The sequence below is a fragment of the Anopheles arabiensis genome, chromosome 2 (genome assembly GCF_016920715.1).
Source record: "Anopheles arabiensis isolate DONGOLA chromosome 2, AaraD3, whole genome shotgun sequence".
Taxonomy (NCBI): Eukaryota; Metazoa; Arthropoda; class Insecta; order Diptera; family Culicidae; genus Anopheles; species Anopheles arabiensis.
In genome coordinates this window covers 48,712,196-48,737,599 of record NC_053517.1, presented here as the reverse complement: position 1 = coordinate 48,737,599, position 25,404 = coordinate 48,712,196, and the positions used below count along the sequence as shown (strand labels likewise).

General features: G+C 45.4%; 1 protein-coding gene across 3 annotated transcripts; it reads left to right on the top strand.

Moving 5' to 3' along the window:
- The first annotated feature begins 670 nt into the window (after positions 1-670).
- Positions 671-25,070, top strand: LOC120893425 (band 4.1-like protein 5). Of its 3 annotated transcripts, none has more exons than XM_040295286.1 (8): positions 671-3,062; positions 19,325-19,472; positions 19,551-19,727; positions 19,793-20,001; positions 20,083-21,355; positions 21,489-21,601; positions 22,496-23,416; positions 23,849-25,070. In XM_040295286.1, the coding sequence occupies exons 1-8, from the start codon at positions 2,910-2,912 to the stop codon at positions 23,984-23,986; spliced, it is 3,132 nt and encodes a 1,043-aa protein (XP_040151220.1). In that variant the 5' UTR covers positions 671-2,909; the 3' UTR covers positions 23,987-25,070. The 3 variants fall into 3 exon arrangements, with proteins under 3 accessions (XP_040151220.1, XP_040151222.1, XP_040151221.1); XM_040295287.1 differs by lacking the exon at positions 671-3,062 and adding an exon at positions 18,657-19,137; XM_040295288.1 differs by lacking the exon at positions 22,496-23,416 and having other exon boundaries at positions 672-3,062.
- The last annotated feature ends 334 nt before the right edge of the window (positions 25,071-25,404 follow it).

Here is a 25,404-nt window from a genome sequence, read left to right as displayed (position 1 = left end):
ATGTGTTTGTAGCAATCTTTATTTTTATTAACAATCGTCAATGTTTGTTTAATAGTTTGCGAAGGTGGCGTTTAATGTGATTATTTAAGTACGCTTTTTCAGAACATAAAACTTGATCATCGTTCGGGCGTATCGGTGACTTTTTATCATCGTGCACAGATATTTTCTAAACCGCGATCCTTCTTATTGGAATATTTTCTTAATCCCGTCACAGTCGGGCGATTTTGAAAATTTAGGTTGTTTCTCATTTGTATGTCTGTTTTCGTTGAAAAATACAACTAAAATTCATTTAATACAAATTTGGTCGCACAATTTTTTTTTTTAATATTTTTGTATTGTAATTGAAATTCCAACTGTAAAATTGATTGTTTGCTTTTGTGACTTGTAATCATTCACCCGCCGAACAAAAAGTGACAGGAAAGCCATTCTGTCACCGTGACTGTAAACATCGGGTTATAATTAAAATGTTTCTATTGATTTAATAAATGTTCAGTTTTCCAATACTGAAGAGCATTTTCTTACTGATTTCGATCGTATTTTAATTGATTCTTACCTTCACTGATGCCTGTCCCCGAACATACGGTCGAATATCAAACGCTTTGCTGGTCATAATTCACAATGGGCTATCTTGTGAGGTCAAAATACGTGTTGCGCTGACAGCGGAGAACGAAGGCAATCATTCTCGCACCGCAACTTATCGCAAGAGCAGGTACGGGCTCCGTCCGTGCGTGGTAAAAGCTGGCTAGTTTGTGCAAGTGAACAAGCCAAACTAAACAAACATCAACAACGCTGTTTGTTGTGTTGTGTTGCTATTACTGCAGTGTTGTAGAACCCATACGCACTCGGGTTTGAGTGCGTTCTTTTTTTGTGTGCGTCGCTAAGTGGTGTAATCTCGGTGCATTGTCCGAAATTCGTTGACAAATTTCAAACCCCAAACGTGTGCACCGGATGGTGTCGCTGGTGCTTCCAATTGTATTCTAATTGGATTACAAAGGTACCTGTGCCGAGAGTGCAGCGCGTGCTAAGTGGCTAAGTTCTTCGCACCTGTGTTTGATCGATCGGTTTGCCGTGAGGGAGCAGTGTGTCGTGGGCGAATAATTAACGGTACGCCCGCCCAGAATTGGTGCAGGATCGCAGGAAGAAGCGAAGAAGCAGGAGAAGGAAGGTAAAATCGCTTCCTTCCTTCTCCGGAACGGTCGTACGGACACTTGGCCCCGTTTTGCGGCGCGAATGCGGTGTAAGAATGAATGGTCCGGAAGGAAAAGTGCAGAAAAAGCTACGGCCACCATTGTGGGTTGTTGTCGCGGCAGTCTGTTCGCCAACTCCGATCGCTGACTGAAGAGATCGATCGCTGCGGTACGGCGGGGCTGGTAGAGAGAAAGATTCGGACCCAAACCACCGTCCGTCGTGCGCCCCACGGTCCTGTACCTGTTTGGCACAAATGTGCGTACATCAGTAGCGTGTGTGTGTGTGTGCGCCCGTGTCTGTGAATGTAGGTTGTAGCTTACCGGGCAGGGTGGAAGAAACGACGGGAAGAAAAGGCGGGTGAAGGTGCATCGAGTAACCCCCGAGATAGCTTTGCCAGCCAAGAAGTGAAAGAGAGAGAGAGCGTCTGACAGAGAGCGTGCAAGAGCGAGAAAGAGAGAAAAGGGAAGCGAAAAGCACAGCAGCAGCAGCAGCAGAAAAAGCTGGTTTCACCCAGGTAGAAGAGTAGGCGCAAAGAAGTTTCGACCTGGTTGAGCTGCTTAGATTGATTCGTGTGTGTGTGGTAGTGTTGGTCGTCTTGCATGCGCGGGGCGCGGTACGCGCGCGTGTGTGAGTGTGTATGCGCTGGTCAGTAGAAAGAAGAAGCCCTGAAGAAAGGGTGATCGGGTTTGTTTGCCTGTACGCATCGAAGTCGCCGTGGCCGTTCTAGCGGTTGTCCCGCATATAGGCGCCCGCGCGCGTTTGTTTGTGTGTGTGTTTGTGCGTGTTGAGCAGGAATAAAGCAAAAGTGGTTGAATCGTCAACGAAAAGGGGGGACACCTTATCCCACCAGTGTGTTTGGTCGTTTGGCGGTGTGTGTGAGTGTGTGCTCGCGTCTGTTTCTTGTTCTGCAGTCTCGTTCTTAGTGCGGTGAAGAAATCGAGTGTGCCGTTCTGTTGTTTTCTACAGGTACGCAAAATTATCGTCATCGCGCAAAGGAAGAGGCTGTCTGTGGTGAGGTGGTGGTACCGCCAACACACAACGCCCCCCGGTGGGTGTCGCTGTACAGCCCACGCTTGCGTATTTTCGGTGCAGCGGCAATCGGTCGGCACCGTGTCAAGGGTCGTGCGACGAGGTGTCACGGGCTGTATCTCTGCCCCCCCCCCCCCCCCCTACCCTATAAAGCCGACTCACCAGGAACATACTCACACCAGCACAGGAGAGAAACGCTTTGGCCAGAAAGTGGACTGTGTGACGTGTGCAGCAACAACACACTCCAACCTCAGCAGTGAGTGGAAGAAGTTTCCAGAGGCAGCAGAGGAAACCGGAATACCGGACAGGGCAGACACACGGGCAGTGGAGCAGAAGCAGAAGCGGAAGAAAACATCGAGCGGACGACGACGGTGCAGAGTATCCCCTTCTCGTCGTGCCAGCAAAATCCAGACCCAGACCGGACGAACGCGAAAACGGAGGGCAAAGAATATTCATCCCTTTGAATGAGCGGCGGCTCACGGAGTGCCGTGGTCTCCATTAGCAACGTCAACGTATACACATACACACAGACAGACACAACGACACGGAAGAATAGGGCAGTCGCGGAATCGCGAAATTCGCCATTCTTCTTCTGCCGCTGCTGCCACTGTTTCTGCCGATTGCCAGCTCCTGGGTTCGGCGGTGAGGACAGTTGAAGGAAAGGTTGTCGATCCGTTCGTTCGGGCCCAAAAATGTTGCGATTCCTCAGCCGGCGCAAGGGGCGCAGTGCTGCGGCCGACACGGTCGACAGCCAGATCAAGTCGCAGCGCATCCCGACGAACAAGAATTTGATCCCGTGTCGCGTGATACTGCTGGACAACACGGACCTACCGGTGGATCTTACGGTGAGTGTTCGAAGCGGGCGAGGAGGGGGAACATAAGTTCAACAAAAAAAAACCTGCATAACCAACACCTTTCCAAAATAGAGTGGCGCGTACGGGTGGTTTGCAAATATTTGGTCTCCTGGTTTTGCTGCCATTAGTTTGGTTGCTGGTGGTATGCCCTCCCTTTCCCACTCCGGGGTGGGTTGAAACTTTCGATAAGATAAGCAGTGTTGGGGGTTGTTGCATACACGACGGTTTTCTTCGTCGTTGTGTTGTGCTGCTTGTTTGCCATCGCAACGCCTAATAGTGTGTAACGCGTATACCACCCCACCGGTAAAACGGGGGCGGAAGCCAAATAGTTGTCTTTCATCATTTGTTTCTTTTGGCGACATGCCACGGCTGGGTAGAATACTGAAGGGTGTGAAAGGCACCTTCTTCCCTTGTGGTGTCGGAATACGGAAGAGACGGTAGAGGGCGTAGAGGAATTGCTTCCGGGTTTTGAGCGATTTTGATGGACTGATTGATTTGTAAGATTGACTGATTGCATGTCAGACATACTTTGATAACGTTTTAGAAGAATATTTGAAAATTATACGATTAGGTGTGCGTGATAACGTAATGTACACCATAAAAAACTATCGAACGAATGTGAATGCTTCGACTTTTGTTTGTACTTCTCACGATTTAACTGACAACAATATCAACATTTTTGAACAAAATAATTCAACAAAAATGAAAAAAAAACATAATATCATGGTACGAATCTAAACAATGCCGTGAAAGAATCAATCATCCTTGAGAAACTATAAAAAGTACAACTAATGTATTCTTGAAGAAATTGAATAATAGGGTGTTCCAAAATTTACCTTCAAATTACAAATTTATTTCAATAACAGGCGGCCAAATAATAGTTTGATAGAAATTGAGCATGATTGAATCAAATCCCTTTACATGAAGAACCTAAAAAATGATTTTTTATTTGATCTTGGATCGTACTATTTATGAAATTTACGATATGTTTTCCTTCTTAAAATAAAGGAAAAACTAAATCAACTATTTCGTAGCCCTTGTTTGACGTTCTTCATGTAACGCCCAGTAGTCATCGTTAAAGTTCTTCACTTTTGTTAATACTGATTATCAAATAATTCACGGGATGTTATCCTAAAGACTCTATTATGCATAATTTAATTACACTTTCGCATGTGAGGGATCATCATTACCGATGTGATGTTGTTGATATGTCGGTCAAGTAGTAAGAAGAACCCATTTGGAGGGAAATTAATTTAGGGCAATCATGATCCTCACCCACCAGCGTTACTCCCAATATGTGTATCGTATGTCTACAGAGCTTGGTGCATGCTATTGAAGTGTGTAGCATCAAGCGTATTACAGCCAAGCACACACGTGTTGTGTGGTTTAACCTCAAAATAGTAAGTTTTACGAAATTGTTAACCACGCTTGCACGCACGGCAACATCGATGTTAACGGAAGTTGTTGCATCGTGTGTATGTGTGTGTGTGTGAGCGAAAATGGCTGTTTGTTACCGTGTTGATTAGAGTAAAGCAATGTTTTTAAAGCAGTAATGAATTAGTAGCTTCATTTCCCTTCCCATGCATAATCACTTGAAGCTGACGGGTACGGGAGAAGATGGCAATGGGTTGGTGAGGGGGTGCTATCGAGGCATCATTAAGGGCGTCCTTTAAACAGCTGTCGCCACGAGGCCATGCTATTGAGAGAGTCAACTAGCTCAGGTGGGTCGGTGATAATATGCAACAACGCGTTGTTAACTCGTGCATTGAAGCACTTGAAAACTGGAGAACGACCGACCGGGGGAGAAGGAGGTAGAAGGTAATGCAGAGAAACAAATGCAAACAGTAGTAGCACCAGTGCACTCGATACTGTCTCGATGCATTTTATCACCAACTGCCTGCTGCTGGAATGTCAAGGTGTGCATTGCGCCCGGGTGGTGGAGTTGGTGGGCGGTCGAACTCGATAAACTTTTGCCGGGCTTGGTGGTTAGGAAGGTAAAGACAACACAAAAAATGACAGAGCACACTCTGAATGTGGCTATACGACAACGGCGACAACCTGGCGGTGACAATGGGGATCCCTCCTTCCAGCTGACTAAATAATAAACTATCTTCGACGATATTTTTTCAACCTTTCGACACTATCAATTTGCGTTCAATGTTGCTACTTTGTGTTCGGCTTGGGTGGTGCGGCTCAAAAAATCACGCTGGTGTGTCCCACTTTATTGGCCGTCGACGCAGGTTTCTTTCATTACACATTCCTCAAGGTAAGAGGAGTTCTTGTCCACAACGGCAGGGTAGCAGCACGCACAGCAGATGACGTCGTTTTATGGTTTGGGTTCGTCGCTTGTTCACATTGAAGTCTTTCTCTATTACTGTTACCGTCCGGCTGGCGGTGGTGAGTAAGCCGCGCCACTGCCCTTCTTGATGATGACGACACTATGGTCACGGATACAGACTTACACACACACAGACACACATACTTGTATATACCCACACACAAACAAATACACACAGTCGGGCATGCATCAGTGCACAGCCATGTATACGGGTGAGAATGAACGGTACAGCAAGGCATTCGATTAGCATACCCTGGCGCGGCATTAGACACGCTATCTAATACCGGTTCAAAGCGTCACGAGAGAGATGGAGTGGACCGTTTGTCTCATTTCTGACTTGCCCGGTGCCGTGTGCGATGCTGTGTCGGAACAGGAATTTATTGTGTTTGTTTATTTGCTGAAGGCTCAACAAATCACAAAGAAACATTGAGTAAATCATTTAAACGGATTTTTCAATACTTATATTAACAGACTTGTATTGTTGTAGTTCTGGTTGTTTTAAGTTTATTCTTATAATTTTAAACCAAATGGCAGCGACATAAAAATAATATAAATAAAATAAAAGAAAGAAAAGACATGAACAACTGGTCTGTTTTTTCTTTCGATTAGTTTTCTCCCATTTTTCTAACACGCTTCAGCAAGAGCCGGCTCAATAATTATACCCCAGCACGACACTGCCTTTCAATCCCATGCGTCCCCCGTAGGAGATTGTGTGACATTTAACCAGGCACCACAGCCCTACTATGTGTGACAAACACCCATCCGGCATCACTCTCGAAAACAATCCCCGATCACACGAAGCTCCGTTAGAAGCCCTTTTTCCGAAACACCGCCCCGGCACTTTCGGCCTTCCGTTTGCTCTATCTCCTCCGGCAGCGGCAGGAAAGAAACGCTTTTGTGTATGTTGCGACTCCCGGTTAAGGGCTATATCACTCTACCGGCTGGGGGAGCACTTGGTTTCAACGTGTCTGATAGCTCCAATGCCATCAAGAACCACCATTGCCTGTGCTGGAAAGTCGGATGAAATTGAAGTCGGTACGCGTGTCGCCAAGCCATCTCTCCATCATTACCGCCATCGAATGGGAAGAAAAAAGTTGCCCTTTGGGGAAGTAGCTCTCCCTGTTGCTGCGTGTGTTTGGGAGCGCGTTTTGGGGGTATAAACTCGTGTTTTCCCATCCACGGATTGCATATGGCCGCTGAATTTGCTCGAAAACGCAAGCCCCCTCCCAGCAGCGCCGTTCGATGGCTCAACAATCGAAAATAAGTTCCATCTCCCGAACACCACCCCCTTTTCGGGGGGGCGCCCTTGAGAGTGTGCTCCGGAAAGGAATGAGAAAATGGTGGAAAATGCTTGGTAACACTCGACGTGGTGAGGAGCGCTTTTCTAGGAAGTAAGCGATACATCTTCCCATTGGGTCGCCACAGGCCAAAAGACCGGGCGCACAACAACGGCCCCTCTCTCTCGTACAAAGCCACCAATCTGTTTTCTTCCCCGTAGTAGATTCGTTCGGCTTCCGGCCCGAAAACCTCCAGCTGTGGTGGCGGTTCGACAGGACGCTGGAACTGTTCGGTTGTGGCTGAACCGGGTGCTCTCTCGGCACCGTACGTCGATGGTTGGTGATGGTGGTGAGAATAATAACAGTTTAATTGCCGGTGTTGTTGGTTTATTAAAATCTCAAATCTCATTTTCCCTAACCCTTGCCGTGCCGCCAGTCTACTCCTACCAACGGCACTGAAGCTTAGCAAGATTGAGATCGCCTCCAATGTGCGCGGGGGGTTTTCTTGGTTGATCTTTGTCGTTTTCTTCTTCCTGTTGGGTAAATCAGAGTTCCGCTTGTGCATTTCTCATAAGGGCACAATCTCATCCCCTAACTTACTGCTGGGGGTGTAGGAAAGGGAGGTTTGTTTGTTTGTTTTTTTGTGTTCCCTCGCATCATCATGTGCCTTGTTTCTCGTGCTTTTTCTCTTCCATTCTTCTGCGTTTTTTTGGAAGGGAGATGCCATCGTCCGCATTCTTTTCAAGGTGACTTCTAGACCTTTTTGTTCTGTTCGTTTTTTTTTTAAATTGTTTCTACCTTCTCCTAGACACCGATGGAACCGACCTAACGTTAAACAGTTGCCGTCCGTTTTGATATTGCGCTTTTTATGGATATTGCGATAAGAGTGAAACCCACCGGCGCGTGTGCACGTAACGTTGTTTCGTTCGGAATCTTTCCACGTCCCGGGGAATGTTTGAACAGAATAAAGTGCGTACGTTTACATTTCTTTGCTTTTATTTTTTCAAGATCTAGCTCTGAAATAGGGAGGAAAATAGGTCATATCTTCACAGCGGTCGTGATTGTAGTGCTTTCGTAGATGATGAACTCGTTGATGGTTGATATGTTGTTAATATTATATTACTTATTGGATGGAATGTGTTTTTCACGCCCAAAAGTGTAAAACCCACTACGGGGGTTTTACCATATTACTAAGTTTTTTTTAGATGGAGTTTGAGGTTGAGTCAGCTGAAATCATCTCAACATTCCTTTCAAAACCACACACGAAACTGAACAATTGCAAACAAACGCCGTTTTGTCGCAAGCTTGATTAGACTAGCTCATGCATCTTTTTTTTCTTGCTGAAGCAAAAATATTTGGTCAAGAAATGTTGAAAACTGTCTGTTGGTATGCTTTTAACATTTTGAGTGTCATGGATGTCATATATGATAGCCAGGTATGTGTCCGGGGGCCATGGATATCATATATGAACAAGCCAAGGATTACTGATTTAAACTATTAATATCTTGTAACGGATTGAGCGTATTATCATTAAATTTTACAAATAGATCAACAAAATCATAAATACCTTTTGTAATGTACCTATGCGGTTTTTGCATTTTTTCTTCTTTTTTATGGAATAATTCATTGATACTCTAAAATGGTCAAAAATCGAGAATATAAATGCAAAATGACAATTCCTTCGATCAATATAGTGTAGCCACATATATTTTAGTTGTAAAGCGAGATTTGAAACGGCAACGAAATGCATGTTTGAATTTGTAAAACGATGCGAAAGGCCCCTAAAAAAACAACTTGAGCGATCATATTGCGCTTGTGAAAAATAGCATCGGTGCGGTCAAACAACAACTTTTGACAGCTAAACTGAATCTTGAGCTTCTGAAATTGTTTTGCTGGCATTCGATTCTGACTTGTAAAAGCCAGTAGAAAAACATGTTTTTAAAATGCATCTTTGTTCCTCTGCAGATGATTAACTACTGGATGGTTAAACGTAACTGTTAAGGGATACAATTTGGATGTTGAATATTGTTCTTCCACTGAAATTCTGAAATTTTAACTTTCTGGCTTAATATATAAAATAGGTCAACATTTGATTGAAGATAGTACGTAATTTTTAATTAGTATATATTTAATCGATTTGATATTTTGGATTCTATCATTCCGATTGCCACTTTTTTGCTAATGAAATTTCAATAAATAAATAAAAGATAATTACTGTACAGACTAGTAGGGGGAGCACGGAATCGAATCTACCCGATTCCGATTCCGTGTTCGGAATAAATTCCGGAGCCGATTCTGATGCTGGAATCGATTCCGAATCCGGAGTCGTTTCCTGAGTTAACTCCGGAGCCGATTCAAAAGTTGACTCCGGAGTTGGCTCCGGATTCGGAATCGACCTGGGTTGCTCCGGTAACAGAATCAGGATTGTCTCCAGAAATGGAATTAGCTCCGGAATGAGAATCAGTTCTTGAATTGAAAGAAGTTTGAGAAGCGACATCAGTCCGGGAATCTCTATGAGAATGGATTTTTTACAAGCAAATTTAGATTTATTGCGGCTTTCAATGTGGAGCCGATTCCGGAACCGATTTTGGAAACAGATTCCGGAGCTACTGTCCGGAATCAATTTCAGAAAACTAAGAAACTAGCTGGAATCGATTCCGACGAAAACTTCATTTACCCCATCACCTAATACAGGCACTAATTACAATTATTTGAAGAATTTAAACAGAAAACTTAAATATGTATGTAGCATTCTAGCGACATTCTATAATCAAACATTTGTTTGTTCCTATGTTCCCGTAACGGAACATAATGATGCTTTGATGCAATAATGAGTATATCAGTTTTGAAGATGGTTTAAATGTTTTTCTATTTTTGTTTCGTTTTGTGTTTGTTCTTATCTTTTCAACAATCCAAAACAATACCCTCGATCGAGCAATGCTGCCACTGCTTCTCCTAGTCGAACTAATAGCTTGAAGGTGCTTCAGTACCGTTCATTCACGCTAACTATCCTCCTCCCAGAGTAAGCGGGGCACAGAATGTCCAGCTGGGCGATTTTTCATTCTGATAAGTTACGGCAGAATAGTTTCTTTTTGTTTTGTTCCCCTGTGACACGTTGTGAAAATGAAACCGGCATACAATTTCAAATTCCAAGGTGAAGAAGAATTTAATTAAAATCGATTTCACAAACCTTTACCACCAACCGATGTGCCAACCGGAGGAGAAGCAGTGTTGTCGGTTTTTTGAGATGGAAAATTATGTGCATGAAATAAGAGTATATTGCAACCGAAAGTGACAATTGGTGTGTGGCCACGGAACGACGGAGGTTGCGTTACTACAACGGGGGCTCAGGTTGGGCAGTGGGAAAGGGGAAGAGTCTTAATAAAAGCATGATAACAATGCCGTTGGGTTGCGAAAAGTCAACAGAAAATATTTCTTACCGTGTTTTCACTCTTTTCTCATGCAATGTGTTTGGTGCGAGGGAATGTGTATGAGAGAAAAAAAGCTTAATTCTTTTTGAATTGATATGGAGCTGCTGTGTCTCACCAATGGACGGGAAGCTGCGTGTGATGTTAAGCATTACAACTGATTTTACATTCATTTGGTGTGTGTGTGTGTGCCGGTCTGTTTTAAGGTAAAACAATCCATAATGCAACCTACGGCTCAAGGGGTGAAAATTCAAGCACCGAAAATCTCCCCAAATGCGCTCGAAACGCCGGAAGAGAAACAAGGCCGAACGTAAGCTTCATCATACGCTGCAGATAGTGGGTGGAGGTGTGTCTGCATAGTACTTTTGTTTTTTATTGCCTCTACATTAGTGCATCCTCCACTACACATCACCACCTCCTTTACCCGTTTGCCGAGGTGAACGTTTTGTTTCCGGGCTGACCCCAAGCGGTCTTCGTAACCTTTGGACGCGCACTCTATACTCCACCCTCCCCTACCCAGGAAGGAAGACGACCGACCCGGTCGAGTGTGTTTCCGTATTTTTTCCTCGAAACTCGAAAATCTCCAAACTACAGCCCCCAGAGGAAAGTAGTAATTATTTCCATAAGTAGAAAGTCATGCGCCACACGAACACCACCGAATGCCTGCGTGGGTTTGTATCATCGCTTATGCTAACTACAGTGACGGATCAATTTTCGGACGGAAGGTTATTTGAATTTGGAAAATGGATTTTTTCTCGGTTGGTGTGATGGCGGTGGTTGAGGATGGTTCAGGGTGCTTTTCTTTCACTTTGATGCATTGCAGCTTCCACTGGGGAGTGATGCGCATTAATGTAGGGAGGGAAATTGTAATTAAAAGCGCGAAGCTTTGCGCCTGATGAATTAGCAGTGAACGACAGGAGGAAACATTAGACAGTAAAACGGTAAATCAAGAAATTTGCTGTAAAACTTTGCACATTAGCGCAGCACAAGGTCACTTTATGGCTCTTGACGACGGGCTATGTTTTATCCATCGCGCCTAGCACGAGCTGCTTTGAATTTCTTTAAAATTTACAACAACTTGTTTGTCCCATTAATGCATTCGGCGCGTAAAGCTCCCGAACCTTCTCTGTCTGTGACCCGCAGAGAGATTAAAAAAACAAAAACATCCATCATCTACATGAATGAAATCCATCCTTCTTTCTTCTTCCTCCATTCCTCGTACCCACACGTAAAGCGCATTGGACCGGCAAAACTTGGTTCGGGCACTCGCAGTCGCACTTTATTGTTGAGATGCAATGATTGCTTCACTTTTCTGCATTCCCACCATTCCCCGCCTACTCGCCCCGTCATCATCCGGCGATTGTTTCACTATCTACCGGTGGACGATGCTGCAATTAAAGCTTAAAATTTGCTGCCTTTGTCGACCAATTTTGGGCCAATGTTGTTTCACCGATTGGGGATGGGCGGTGGTGGCGTCCGTCTTGATCTGCCAGCATCTCAGCATCGCAGGTCAGCAAAAGTCAGAGATGACATGAACCTGCTGCTACCTCTCTCGGTGTGAATGATTTTAAAAGGTTGCGTTTATGTTGGGGGACTTGAGTGGAAGGTAAAATAAAAATAAAATAAAATAAAATAATTTAACACGACGCTGCGTGTACCGGCCCTCTGAAGACGGTTTGAAAGGGTGTAAAGAAAGCGCCGCCACCCCAGGATATACTTTGATTCGCGTTTGTGGTTCGAGACTAGTACGAGATTTGGGGTTTTTCTTCATCTGTTGCTACATGTTTATTATGAATGTTTCTCCATCTGGCCAAAACGGTAGAAAGTGACCCGTGGTGTGTGTGTTTGCCGGGGTGATGAGAGAAGAGACCCAGGTCGGTCGGCAAGCTTTTGGCTAATGACGGTGGTGTGGCGATGATTATTTTATTGCACCGTAACACTTTCCTGCCAATCGTGTGCAGTGTGTGCCGTTCGAAGAGGTGCCGGGTGTAGCCAGTGCCAGACTTGAAGGATGGGTGTGTCATGTGATGAAAAGCACGATAAAACGGAGATGGAGCAAGAGATAGACAACGAGAGAGAGAGAGAAAAAAATCACCAGCAAAATGATGAAATGTGAATGGCGGTGGATAAATCTTATATCATTTTGGGGTATTCCGATGATTAAGATAGCGAAATTTTGATGTTTTGCTTCGGTGCACTTATTTTGAACACGGTTTATCATTTGCAATTTCATTTGTATTTTCCACGGTCGGTAAGAAATGGCACGAGCAAACACAATCTTATTAGCATACATGCAGAAGGGAATATTAAACAGCGCAGCTCGATCGGTTGATGATTCAGCTGCAGTAACGTCACCATTAAGTCACGTCAGTGTTGATCATGCAGACCTTTGCGCGTGTGCATGTGCTGTATCATTGTGACGCATCTTTTGACGTGTTCTCAATTCGGTACCATTTCCAGCATTGTATTATTTGAACTACTTGAAAAGCTCGGAACGAGTTTCGTTCGATATGATGCAAATTGTTTGTGTGTATGTAAGACAAGACGCTCCCTAGTAGCGGTTTGCGGGGGACACGTTTCCTTTTTCCTCCAAATGTCACCAAGGGGCCAGCTGGAGCGGCTGGAAAACGGGTTTGGAAAGTGGTTTATCCAGATGAAAATGTAACTGGGTCTGCGCAGGGGGGAGTTCTTTCACCTTTTGCACCAGTGAATGCGGTGGGAGGAGGTCGCAGTGGCACAGGGAAAGACGTGTTGTGCAAGCAGGCAAGCTCAAAGCACCGTTAATGGTGTAGCGTGTGCCGTATTTGAAAATGCAATTTGAATTATTAAAGCATTCAAACACTTAATTGATGTAATTGTTAATCGCTGCCGAATTATGGCAAAGCGCCACCAGCCAGCCAGCCAGCCGGTTGCAGCACAATCGAAACATCGTTTTCCAAATTTCGACCCAGTGAACAACTGATATATCTTGTCTTGAGACGGTACTTGCTTGTTATTCCTGCGAGTCGCGGTGAACAAGAAGCTTTCCTTCGCTCCACTCCCACCGTGGTTGTTGTTTGCCTTTCGAAGCTCGAACAACTCGATCGAAATTTGCGAGGGGTGGGTGTGTGTGTGGAGCTCGGTGGTGGTGGTGCTCTATTTGGTGCTGTGTGTGGTGCAAAATGGGACCAGACCGCGGGGGTTTTGCGAACGAACTGCGTCTTGGCAAGCGAACAGGGTTTGTAATGGGAAACCTTTCGCGCGGATCACACCAATCACCACCACCAATGCACGCGAGGAGAGGGGAGGGTCCCCGATAGACGACTGCTCACGCGCAATGGAAACAAAGATTGGCCACACGGCTGTTGGGTTGGGTGGGAGTCTGTTACTCTTGCGAATGGCAATGGAGAAGAGCTGCACAAAGCACAACACCACCTCCATCCTCGCATAACCCCTTTTTCAACCGGAGTGGGGTGCTGCTGCTGCACGACCATCACCACCGGTGGTGGCGTGTCGTTGTGGCCACACCATTACCCATGGAGCCAGGGTTTGAGCTTTGCCACGAATTACCAACACTACACAGTCGGTTTCTTCGCTCCGTCGTCCGTCTGTTTGCCGGCTGGAAGATAGCGTGCCGTGTTCGAGTATGTTCTCGATGTTCTTTTGCCCCGGACCCTCCCCTCCTGGAGGTGGTGGTTAGTCAAAGCGACATTAAGAGCCCCGTGAGGTTTTGGCGGTCTATGGATTGACAAGTTCGTGGAGAATAGTGGGACGTTTTTTTTATCAGATTTGAACTTCTGCAATTAAAACGAAAAAAATCTATGTTTAATCATCATGTATTTGGTTTGGCGTAATGACCTACGACCTGCCGGCATTTCGAGACTTATTTTGTATGTCGCAGTCAGATAATAAGTCCTTGTTATGGTTTGGATGGACCATACGAGGCTTTAACACTAATGATGGGAAAATGAAGTTTTATTTGGAATCGATTCCGGCTACCTCCAAAGTGTTCTGGAATCGATTCCGGATAGTAGGTCCGGAATTAGTTTCGGAATCAATTCCGGAATCGGCTCTGGAATCAGAATTGGATTCGAAATCGGAGTTGGTTTCGGGATTCCCATAATAATAGACATGCAATAAACGTAGCACGTTGATAGCCGCAAATAATCAAAATTTACTTGTAAACGATCCATACTCGTGGAGATTCCCGGATTGATTTCGCTTCTGAAATTTATTATTTCAATTCAAGAAATGCGACGCTAATTCCGGAGCTAATTGCGGAGCTAATTTGAATTCTGAAGTTAATGCTGATTCCGTTATCGGGGCAAATTGTGATTCCCAGATCGATTCCGATTCCGGAGCCGATTTTGATTCCAGAATCGATTTCGGATTGAACTTATCTGGAATTGGAGTCTACTCTGGAATCGGCTCCGGAATTGATTCCGCACACGGAATCGGAATCGGGTAGATCCGATTCCGAGCTCTTACTAGTATATAACACTTGGCAAGCATGTTGTTAAGTTGTGTGAGGTGAGGACTTTACCACGTTTTAATAATTTTGATTTTCTAAACATTAGTTGTCAAACTATCAATCATTTAATGATGAAAGTAACTAAGTTGATGGGCGTTTCTATATACTGTTTCGACTGCCAATTGCGTCGTGCAATAATTTGTTCGTTTATTACATTTTATTACAACAACTTAGCAGAACATGGCGTAACGTCTGTGGCAAAACTTGATCGTAAAGATCATAGATTCTTTCGTCCGTCTGGGTCCAAATCAACTCGCAAACTTCTACCATCTTCTACCGTACAGATAAAGCCAAAGAAATCGAGACGATGGTGCAGCAAAACAGCAGGAGGAAATGTGTGTGTGTGTGGGTGTTTTTTGTGTTATACCCTTTGGTTGGAGTTTCCCTCTGCGGTATTGCAACGTTCGTTACATAAACAAACCGCACAAACATTATCATTGTTTGTTGACATTAATCTGTATGTGTGTGTGTGTCTGTGCATGTTTCAGTGTCTGCATTGCTCTCTACCCAGTTGGTGCCTCTGTATGACTCTGCGCGATTGTGTTAAGTTGTGATATTTGTTTTCCTCGGTGGTTTTACGCCGATTTTTATCTGCACACAATGCTCTCCCCAGACACACTATTCATTTTTTTTCGCTATCGTACCGCGATATACAGTTGGGCCATTAGCTAAGGTTCAATTTTGATTGCCGTACGCCGATAGAGACCCGCGCCGGGGGCCTTTCGCATGTACAACGGTGACGTCTGTAATTAGCAGAGGGTTTGAAAGCATTTGAGCGGGGATTTTTTTGCATACAATTTTGGCATGATTGCTCGCCGAGCTGGTTGTGTGCGAAAATTGATTGCTAAATTGGGTCACAACGCACTTTTCACATTTATTTGTTGCTGATAATGTTGAGTGTTTTAGTGCTTTGGTGTCATGTAGAACCTTTTAATAGACTTGTAGGGACTGTTTTAACATTTCCAATAAGCTTTTGTGCAATGAAAAATTTATGAAAAGTTAGGCACGTTCGAACCATTCCTTACTTTTTATAACAAATCCAGAACTGCAGTTTGACACGAAGGCCATGCAGTTTAGAATGTGTAACTTGCCCTTTTGAGTTGTTTGAAGTGTGCGAAGTGGAAACAAAATTCAGCAAACACGCTGGAAGGCATTATACAACCGACGTCGTTTTGGCCCACATTTTATTGCTCAGCCGAACTATGTGCGGCTGGGCTAGTTGCATCCCCAACCACGGTGCACCGGCCCGGGCTGTTGGCTCCAAAAACCGATTACCTCAGCGGTTGCTGTCATTTTTTTGCGCACGCGGAACGTAATTCGCTTGCCAGGCAGCGCGTACATAGACGACTTTATTGTTTGTCCCGCCACTCAGTAAGGCTATAAATAAATGCTGCGTGACGTCAACATTATCGGTCCCGGCACACACAACATACACATGCGGTATCATCGACTCAGTGCACTCAATCCATACGGTAAGCAACCGATCACAATCATCATTCCGCCACATTGCCCGAGTGTCGTGAATCTCGTGCTTTTTGCTACGCGTAGATATGGTGTGGAATTGCATACGCCGGGGAACCGATCGATCGAGCTGAGCAATGGCCGGAATGTGGCTGGTTATCACGAACGTGTGAGATGAGTTCAGCAGACTGAGAGGCACGGCAGGGCATGGAGTGGGAGGAAACCCTTTTTACACGACGCCCCCTTTTGACACGCTGCGTGTGTGTAGTGTGCGCCTTGGCGTGCCTCTGTGTCGGCTACCGGCGTGCTTATTGATGATAACTGTGCCACGCGCAATGACTCATGACCGATTCGATCGCGTTCAGTCGTCAACGCAGAACAGCACGGCGGCCGACAAATCGGGTGTGACAGATGAGATGCATTGTTTTGCTGAGCAAAGAGGGTGACGTTCGCTGGCGGAATGGATCGTCTCGTCATTGACATTGACCGTCAGCATAAAGTTTGCAAATAAAAGGTGTAAAATGACCAACGAGGGTTATTGCGTCATTACGAATTGCATTTCGTTTCGTGTGCAGTAATGTTTGAAACGTTTTACGATCGTTTTCATTTATCTTTCTAATATCGTAATTGCTATGTCTTTTAGGTTCTGTTCATTTTTAATTGTGTCATTTTAAACATTTGTCCTTTTACGTCCTGAAATGTTGATTTCGTAGTTGGTAATCTCTTTTAAAGTGTTTCTATTAAAAATACAAATAAGCTCCTTGGCATTTTGAAGCCGGCACATTTAGTCTTACCTTAATCAGGCTCTAATCAAATACCCTTATTTTGAAAGGTCGAATTTATGCTTTCTTTTCTACGTTTGTAGTGAAGTATATGTTTTGCGGGATGTTCATTAATGGAGAAAAGTCATCTGACATCATATTTTAGTGACCCGATCTAAGAGATTTTGGTTTTGAAAGGTTTAAAGTTGTAATCTGTATTTAAAAGACAAATGATATTCCGGAGTGCTGTGAAGAATTGAGAAAGGACAACTTGAGAATATACTGGATGAAGATCCTGTACAAACACATGAAGAACTCACAAAGACACTTATCTCTATCACAGAAATATCTCAACATTCATAATTTCTTAGCGATTAAAAGCAATGAAAATGATCCGTAAGCTCTGGAGTCGGATACCAAACGTATTGAGACGATGACCGGTGTTTGTTCAGATATCCCAGATATTGCTCTTTCGGATTCCTGTGGATGGGACGTGATCTGGTTGACCAGGAAAACGATGACGGAAACATTTTGAGGCCTATTTTTCACAAAAGAGCGTCAAAATCACTATGAACTTCTTGCCACTCCTTATACTTTTATATAAATCTAAAGAGCCAGCTCGAAACAGCGTTCAGAGTTTAACCCCAGAAACAGCTTACTTACAAACGGGTGTGAGAACTCGTTGCAAAGATCCCCTTTAGCTCACATATCGCTATTTCTCTTTCCTTCCCATTTTCTGCATTCCACGCCACAGTGCAGTGCCCGATCGCTAGTTCTTCTCGTTAGTACGATATATGGAACAAACGAAAGCGTTGTTGGAAACTCGTTTCCCGACACCTTTTACCCTCGCGCAGATCGTCGTATACACGGCGGCTCACTTTCGATGACCGGAAAAAGAAGCCCTTCCTCCCGGGATGGGTTTCACTCCCACTTTGGTTGGAGCCTTGGCAAAGGAAATGGCAGCAGACGAAGAATCACCACTCCAAACACAGCCCGTGTGTGTGTACGCGCCATCGATTAGCTTGGCAGACAACAGGGAGAAGAGGAATATGGTGGTTTTTCAGTGTACAGGAAGAGCGCCATTACCCGGCAGCAAATGGTGTGTGTGCGTTTTGTTATGCTGTTGTACACCCCAATCCATTAGGCAGCTGCCCGGTGCACAAGTACTTGGCTGGTGTGGTGTGCACCCTGTAAGTACAACGCAACAACCAATCATTCTGAGTGTGTTGGAAAATTGGGCAGCTCTCCGTTGAGCAAACTATCGCTTTCGCACGGGGCAGCAGCAACATGTTGTTTGACCTTCTTTTTTGCCCTCTTTCTCCACCCAGTTACCTGCCCTTTTCGGTCGGTAAGTAGCGTAAAAGGTGGAGGAAAAGCAATGGGCGAAGGGCCAGACCGTCGTTGGACGGACGGGAAATGCAGTTCTCCGTCGTACGTGATTACTGGTCAAATGGCGATGCATCGAAGGTGTTGGGAAGATATTTAAATTGCCACACACTGTGACACGTCTCTTAACCTCACGTGGAGACATGTTTGAAGATCTTTGTTAAGATTTCATTTCTGAATAGGCTTTTTAGGTTCAAAACGAGGGACCACCTGGGAGAGTAGGCAACGTTTTGGTTGCATCTTACCTTCCAAATCTTCTCAAAGTCTTATAACCGGTTCAGCAAACTATGTTTTACGGTATGCTCGATGCGTTTCAAATTTGGCATCATAGCGGCATGTGTGGGAATGCCTGTTCTGTCAATAATCAATTGTTAATGCAGTGTAGCTGGTGGCGTGCGTCATACGATATGTCGAGAGAAACCCTACGTGATTGTGACAGTGGCGGGGCGTATTTCACATTGTTCGCATACCTTCTTCACACACGTCGTGCCCCCGTTGGTAGAAAACGGGGGCAAAACAACCGCCATAGGCGCAATCTACTTCTCATATCCATTTCCCATACCACACATTTGCAAACGGGATTTGATTTTTACGACGACGACGAAAGCGACTCTTGGTGTGCGGTGTACTGCTGTCTTTTAGGTTGCATTATGTAATTGTTTGTAAACATGGGCGGGCAGTCAGTACGTATGCGTTTGGTGCGGGTACATCCAGTGCGATCGATCGGTTTTTCCACTGCCCCACCCGATAATGGTGGCCGAAGAAAGTTTCCACCGATCCACATTTCAGGAGTAATTAAAATAATACGAGCTGGGAAGTGAAAAGAAATCAGGATTTTGCTCGGACCCGCCGGCGCGCAGACGACGGGTCAGACCGATGAACGTAGAGCAATTTTGTATGATTTGGTACGGACCAAACATCACCCCCCCCCTCCCTTTTCAGTATAGCCCAGGCCACTTGTTTTGGGGGAAAGTTTAATTGCACTTGCAACACATCGCATTTGCGCGCGGCTCCACGGCAACCAGCCTCGTCTAATGGCGCTAATGTAGTTTCCTCACTCTTTAACTATCGAACGTTAATTATACTTTGCAGAAAAAAGCGATGGCCAGCGATCTGTACGAGCAGGTTTTCTATTCTCTGGATCTGATCGAGAAAGATTACTTCGGGCTGCAATTTACCGACGCGAACAACGTCAAGCACTGGCTCGATCCGACCAAGGCGATAAAGAAGCAGGTGAAAAGTGAGTCAACTTCCGCGTATATGTTCCTGTCGAATGAATGTTTATAATTTCTTTTTGCTTTTCTACGCCTCGCTTCAGTCGGACCACCGTACACGCTGCGCCTGAAGGTCAAATTCTACTCATCGGAACCGAACACACTGCGCGAGGAGCTGACGCGGTATCAGTTTTTCCTGCAACTGAAGCAGGACCTGCTGGACGGCAGATTGGAATGTCCCGATCCGCAGGCCTCGGAGCTAGCTGCATTAGCGCTGCAGTGTATGTATTCATTTTGCGTGCACTCGATGAATAAATTGACCTAATCTCCCTCTCATCCTTTGCAGCGGAATTGGGCGACTTTGACGAAACTGTGCATTCTGCTGCCACCGTGTCCGAGTTTCGCTTTGTGCCGAATCAAACCGAAGAGCTGGAAATTATGATACTGGAGGAGTACAAGAAGTGCCGCGGCTTAACGCCCGCCCAGGCAGAGACGAGCTTTCTCAACAAAGTCAAATGGCTGGACATGTACGGTGTCGATATGCATACCGTTTTGGTAAGCAACGCAGAAACAGTGCTGCTGAAGATTGGTATCACTTTTAATGGTTGAATGTGTAATTCGTATTTTCCTGCGCAGGGTAAAGACGGTTGCGAGTATCATCTCGGTCTGACGCCGACCGGCATCCTCGTGTTCGAGGGCATTCAGAAGATCGGCTTGTTCTTCTGGCCAAAGATCGGCAAGCTGGACTTCAAGAAGAAGAAGCTCACGCTGGTGGTCGTGGAGGACGACGACCATGGCCGGGAGCAGGAGCATACGTTCGTGTTCCGCCTGCACAACGAGAAAGCGTGCAAGCATCTGTGGAAGTGTGCGGTCGAGCATCATGCGTTCTTCCGGCTGCGGGCGCCGGTAAAGGGCCCGTCGGCCCGGCAGAACTTTTTTCGCATGGGCTCGCGGTTCCGGTACTCGGGCAAGACGGAGTTTCAGACCACGCAGCAAAACCGGGCCCGGCGGACGGTGCAGTTTGAGCGACGGCCCTCGCAACGCTTCGCCCGCCGCCAGTCGCACGTGCTACGCGAGCGCCAAAAGCAACTGGTACCACCATCGTCCTCTGCCGACCTGCTGCACCAGCAGCAGACTGTCGCACACGCTGCCACCATCATCGCAACCACCGCCAGCTGTTCTTCGGCTGATGAGGGCCAGCATTCCACCTCCGGCACGTCGACTCCATCCGCGAACACGGTGATACACAACCACATGCCGGGCTCGGGCAGTAGCACCTCCGACATTGCACTCGGTGGCGGTGGCGGCATGCAATCGTCGGGTGGTGGAGGAGCGGGCTTACTGTCCGTGGGCCTAATGAACGGCAATCTGCCCTCGTTGAGTTCGAACAAATCCATCTCTTCGAGTGAAGATGTGGCGTACGGTTGTAAGATGGGTTCGTTCGGCAAGGCGGGTCTGTCGCACATTGCCACCGGTGCCCGGTATGACGGTGCGGAGATGAGCAAACTGCCCGCCGTCGAGCACGAAATGAGTACCTTTGGAAGGTTTGGTGGTGGAGCCGCTCACCACGGTGGCTCGTTCGGGAAGGCGTCGATCAGCTCTGGCTTTAGCATCCACACGACGACGTCGTCCGACCGCGACAGTCAAATCGACACGCTGTTGAAGACAATCGCTAAGGATCCGTCGCCCTCGCTGCACGGTGTGGAGCTGAACGATGCTAGTAGCTTTAAGATCACAATCAACAAGACTTCCGAGCTGGAGACTAACAACGACACGCTGAAGAAGCTGGCAACGACGCCGCATGCCGAGAAGCCCAACAATCAGATAAAGCTGTCGAACAGCGCGGCAGCGGCGGCCGGTGGTGGCGTCCCGCTGCCTCCAGGACAAATCAAGTGCAATATTTTGAAAGGTAGGCAAACGTTTAGAACGTCCATCCGACTGGGATGGGATGCGACCAATCGTTGATATGGGTTCCTCGTATCAACCACTCATTACACGTAACTGCATTTACTAACCTGTGCACTCGCTCACCCCATTTGCAGCACGCGTGGAGGAAGAATTGCATCCGAAGCTTACTAATCATCAACTGTACGTGCCGAGCCAGCCATTACACGAGGGTCCGGAATCGTTGAATGCAGCTACATTCGTCTCGGTGGTACGTATAGTAAAAAGTGATCGGTGCGTGCAGTATGAGCACTAATCTTTGAACGAAAGCTGGCACCAATCATTACTTTCACCGTTCGCACCACATACACACATTTATCCACATGCGCACCACATACACACATATAACGCATTTCGAAACAAGATCAATGAGATTGATTTGTTTTGTTGCACACACCCCCAAAATAATCATAAAAACACGAACGAGAAGGATGTATCATTGCATCGGAACATGCACAAGTCATATAATTCGCTACACAAGTCTACATTATCATCAGTGCATTAAACGATTAAGGATAACGTGTTCATCTTGCGTTTGCGTTATGCTCCTGCCTTATGCTCGTTGTTTCATTGTGATCTACATTTTGTCTTGCTGTGTTGCTTAATTATACTGTTATTGTGCTGTCTTGCAGCATAATCGTACTGTCAGTATCTGTATTACAGTGTCCGTTTAGGTAGAGACATTAAACTATTTATTTTATGTCACATATACGTATCTTCTTTGCGCTGGACGAGAACTGTAATGACAGATCTGTACGACGGTGGGCCTTGCTATATGTGTACTATATGTGTGTGTCCGTTTGTTTACGTTTATTTGTCATTGTCCTATTTTTATTTTTTGTTTTTCTTTTCTTTTTTCCAACAAACAAAATCAACCCCAATCCTCCCGGTTATGCATAAATCAACTCATATTCCTAATCAATCCCCCATTTGTTGCGTTATGCTACTACTGTAAAATGTGTTATTGTTGTTTGGTTTTATGTATGCGTGCGTGTGTATGCGTGTCCATCGATAACTGTATAAACTGAATGCAAACCCGTTGTTGAAACAATACTACAAAATATCTGCACCTATAACGTTCGGTGGCACTGCGACACTACTACAGGGTGGCGACAAGCTAACATTAAATCTAACCGGTACGACAACTATCCCTACGGGTGGTAGTGGCCATACTACGATTACAACTATGATCGCTTCGCCGGGTGCAGTGGCCTCGCGTACGGCCACATCGCCGACTGGAGGGGGTGTAAGTAGCAGCTGCTTCTTACCCGGGCCGCAGATAACGACCGTTTCCGCATCCGCTGGTGGCGTCGCTGGTGGTGCCAGCCAGATGAGCACTGTAGAGTCTCCCACCCTGCCGTTTACCAACGGAATCGCCGCTCTTCCGGCACCATCCCTGACGACTGACACCGTTACGGTGACACATTTCTCCGAGCAGAAGGGTGGCGTGGTGGAGAAGATCAGTGTCCCCACCAACTCGCCCACATCGTCACCGATCGGTGGCTCGTTGGTTACGATGGATGCGGCCGAAACGGCGGACGTCGATAAGATGCTGCGAACCAATGCTAACAATCCGTTCCTGAACATGTCTAATCCATCGTCCCCGGTGCGTACGAAGTCGACCAATCCGTTTCACAATTTATCCGGTGCATCCTCTTCGCCTCCACCCGCTGCCGAGCTGGTAGAGGTCGAGCAGGATCGGCTAGCAGAGCCGCCGTCCGCTGATGTGAGCGAAGAGAAGAGAATGTCGTCGCCAATCGTACGTGTGAGCGAGTTCAAGAACAGCAATCCCTTCAAGATGGATGAACCCGAAGTGGTGGTTCGCGATGCAAAGGATGTGCTGAAAACGGGAACGCCGCACGGAACGTCCTCAACAAATGGGGATGCTGCGTCGGTGGGATCGCTGGGAACAGCGGCTGCAACAAAGTTGGCCGTCGAGCGGGATGTAATTGATAGCAACGGTGTGGCAACTACCACCACTGCCACTGTTATATCATCTGCCACTGCCAATACCGCAACAATGAAGGTTTGTCATTATTTTTTGTACCATAGGTTTGTACTATTGTAGCCAGATCACTAACTAATCAATGAACGAATTGTACAAGAAGATGAGAATGTGAAGAAAGCAAAGCGGATGGGTAAGTACATCCCTACTAACACATTAGTTCGTCATGTGGTTGTGGAGCATGTTAAATTGTGTAAATATATTAAAACACATATCCAGTTTGGCTTGCAGTTTGTTATGGGTTCGGCACTGCTTGTTGTGTTACATTTGCTGTAGAAGGAAATGGGTCATCAAATACCGATAATTGTTAACATTTTCACTAACGCAACATTACCGAGCATCCCTATTATACTAAATAGCTGTCAAAAGTGCTACATTGCTATTAAAGGCAAGTTTAAAATGTGATACTCATCGTGATTTTACATTATTTTTTATTATCCTATCATAACACAGGATCGAATGAAGGAAAATATCAAACCATCGCCTATGGACATATCGCCATGGTTAGTGTCGTCCGATGTGGTCACTGGTCCGACCAAGCCCAAGGAGGCAACGATTATTCGAAAATCGGTCATTACAACGCAGTTGTAACGAAAAATCGTCCTTAAGAATCGATGTAGGTAGGAACAGAGTTAAGGTTGGTAGGGATCCATAATGTTAGGCGCTTATTTTATGTGTGCAAGAGGGATCGATCATTCCTGTCGCTATGAATATTTTAATCCCTTGGTTTGCAATAGATTTTTGCTCGTTCATTAGATGAGAGCATAAATTGTACTTAACACGGCGAAGCACGAATGTATTGTAGTGACTGACGAATGGAAATGGTCCACTAAGGTGGATGCTGCTAGGACGATACATGTTGGTAGTGTATGTCACTGACAAACAGTCGAACACTGTTAGGGTGCTTCTTCTTATGTTGTGTTGTTGTGAAGCCGAGAAAATAAAAGGAATGCCGCATTAGTATTAGATGTGATCTCAGTACATTCCACTGTGGTGAAAACGGTCCGATGTTTCGTCTCGACTGAATTGCACTCGTTCCTCACCGCAAACACGCCAGCTACTGAACAGTATGTAATATGATACAACGAATTTTAAACAATGAATAGAAGCTAGATGATTCACAGCATAGCGCAAACGCGACTGTGTGGTGGCAGCATTGCATTCATTACGGTGATCGTAAATATGCTTCCACAACGCTATGGTAGTAAAGCAATGTTCAATTGTCGGTCATTTTAGTTTTGCTCGCTATAAATTGAAAAATGTGTTTAGTGGTTCTGTCCTTGAATATGATGTAGCATTGTCTTCAAAAGGTATTACTAAAAAGTGACCTTACACACTTAGTGACGATCGAAGCAGAAAGGATAAGTGGGAGAGCACGTTTTGTATGCATTTGAAATGTCTCAGTATAGAATTTGCTTCGGCGTGTTGTTGTATGTAAGTAGTAGATGCAATTGAGCAGGAAACAAAAATACGTTAGAAGATTGCTAGCAAACTCGGTTTGAAACGATAATTAATCAAAAGCTGACATAGTAACTATGTGTGTGCCTCTGTTGTGTGAGCGGAATGTAGCGGAAAATGCTGACAGCTAGTATACATGATTTTAATACCTGAACTGTTTGATGGAGAGAATTTATTCGAGTTGTTGAATAAAAAATTGGATAATTTATATGAAGAAGGCTTTTGGTAGACAAAATGTACATGTTACATCGAAATATCCGAACTAATGTATTATATTATAATTTATTCGTTTTATCCCTAGAAATACTGCATTTAAAATTAATTTACCTACACAAAATACGGATAGAACTAAAAGCAGAGACCAGAAGAGAGACGCGGCTGTAGTGCAAACCAAATCAGACTGTATGTCGACTTTGTTTGTTGCTTACGGTTCGTGTATTGAATAGCTATGTCGACATAGCTATCATGTTTGCACAGTGGAGTATGCGAGGACAAACAAAATGGGCTATATCACTAACCACTTCAAACAACCTGATGGTTTTGTTAACGTG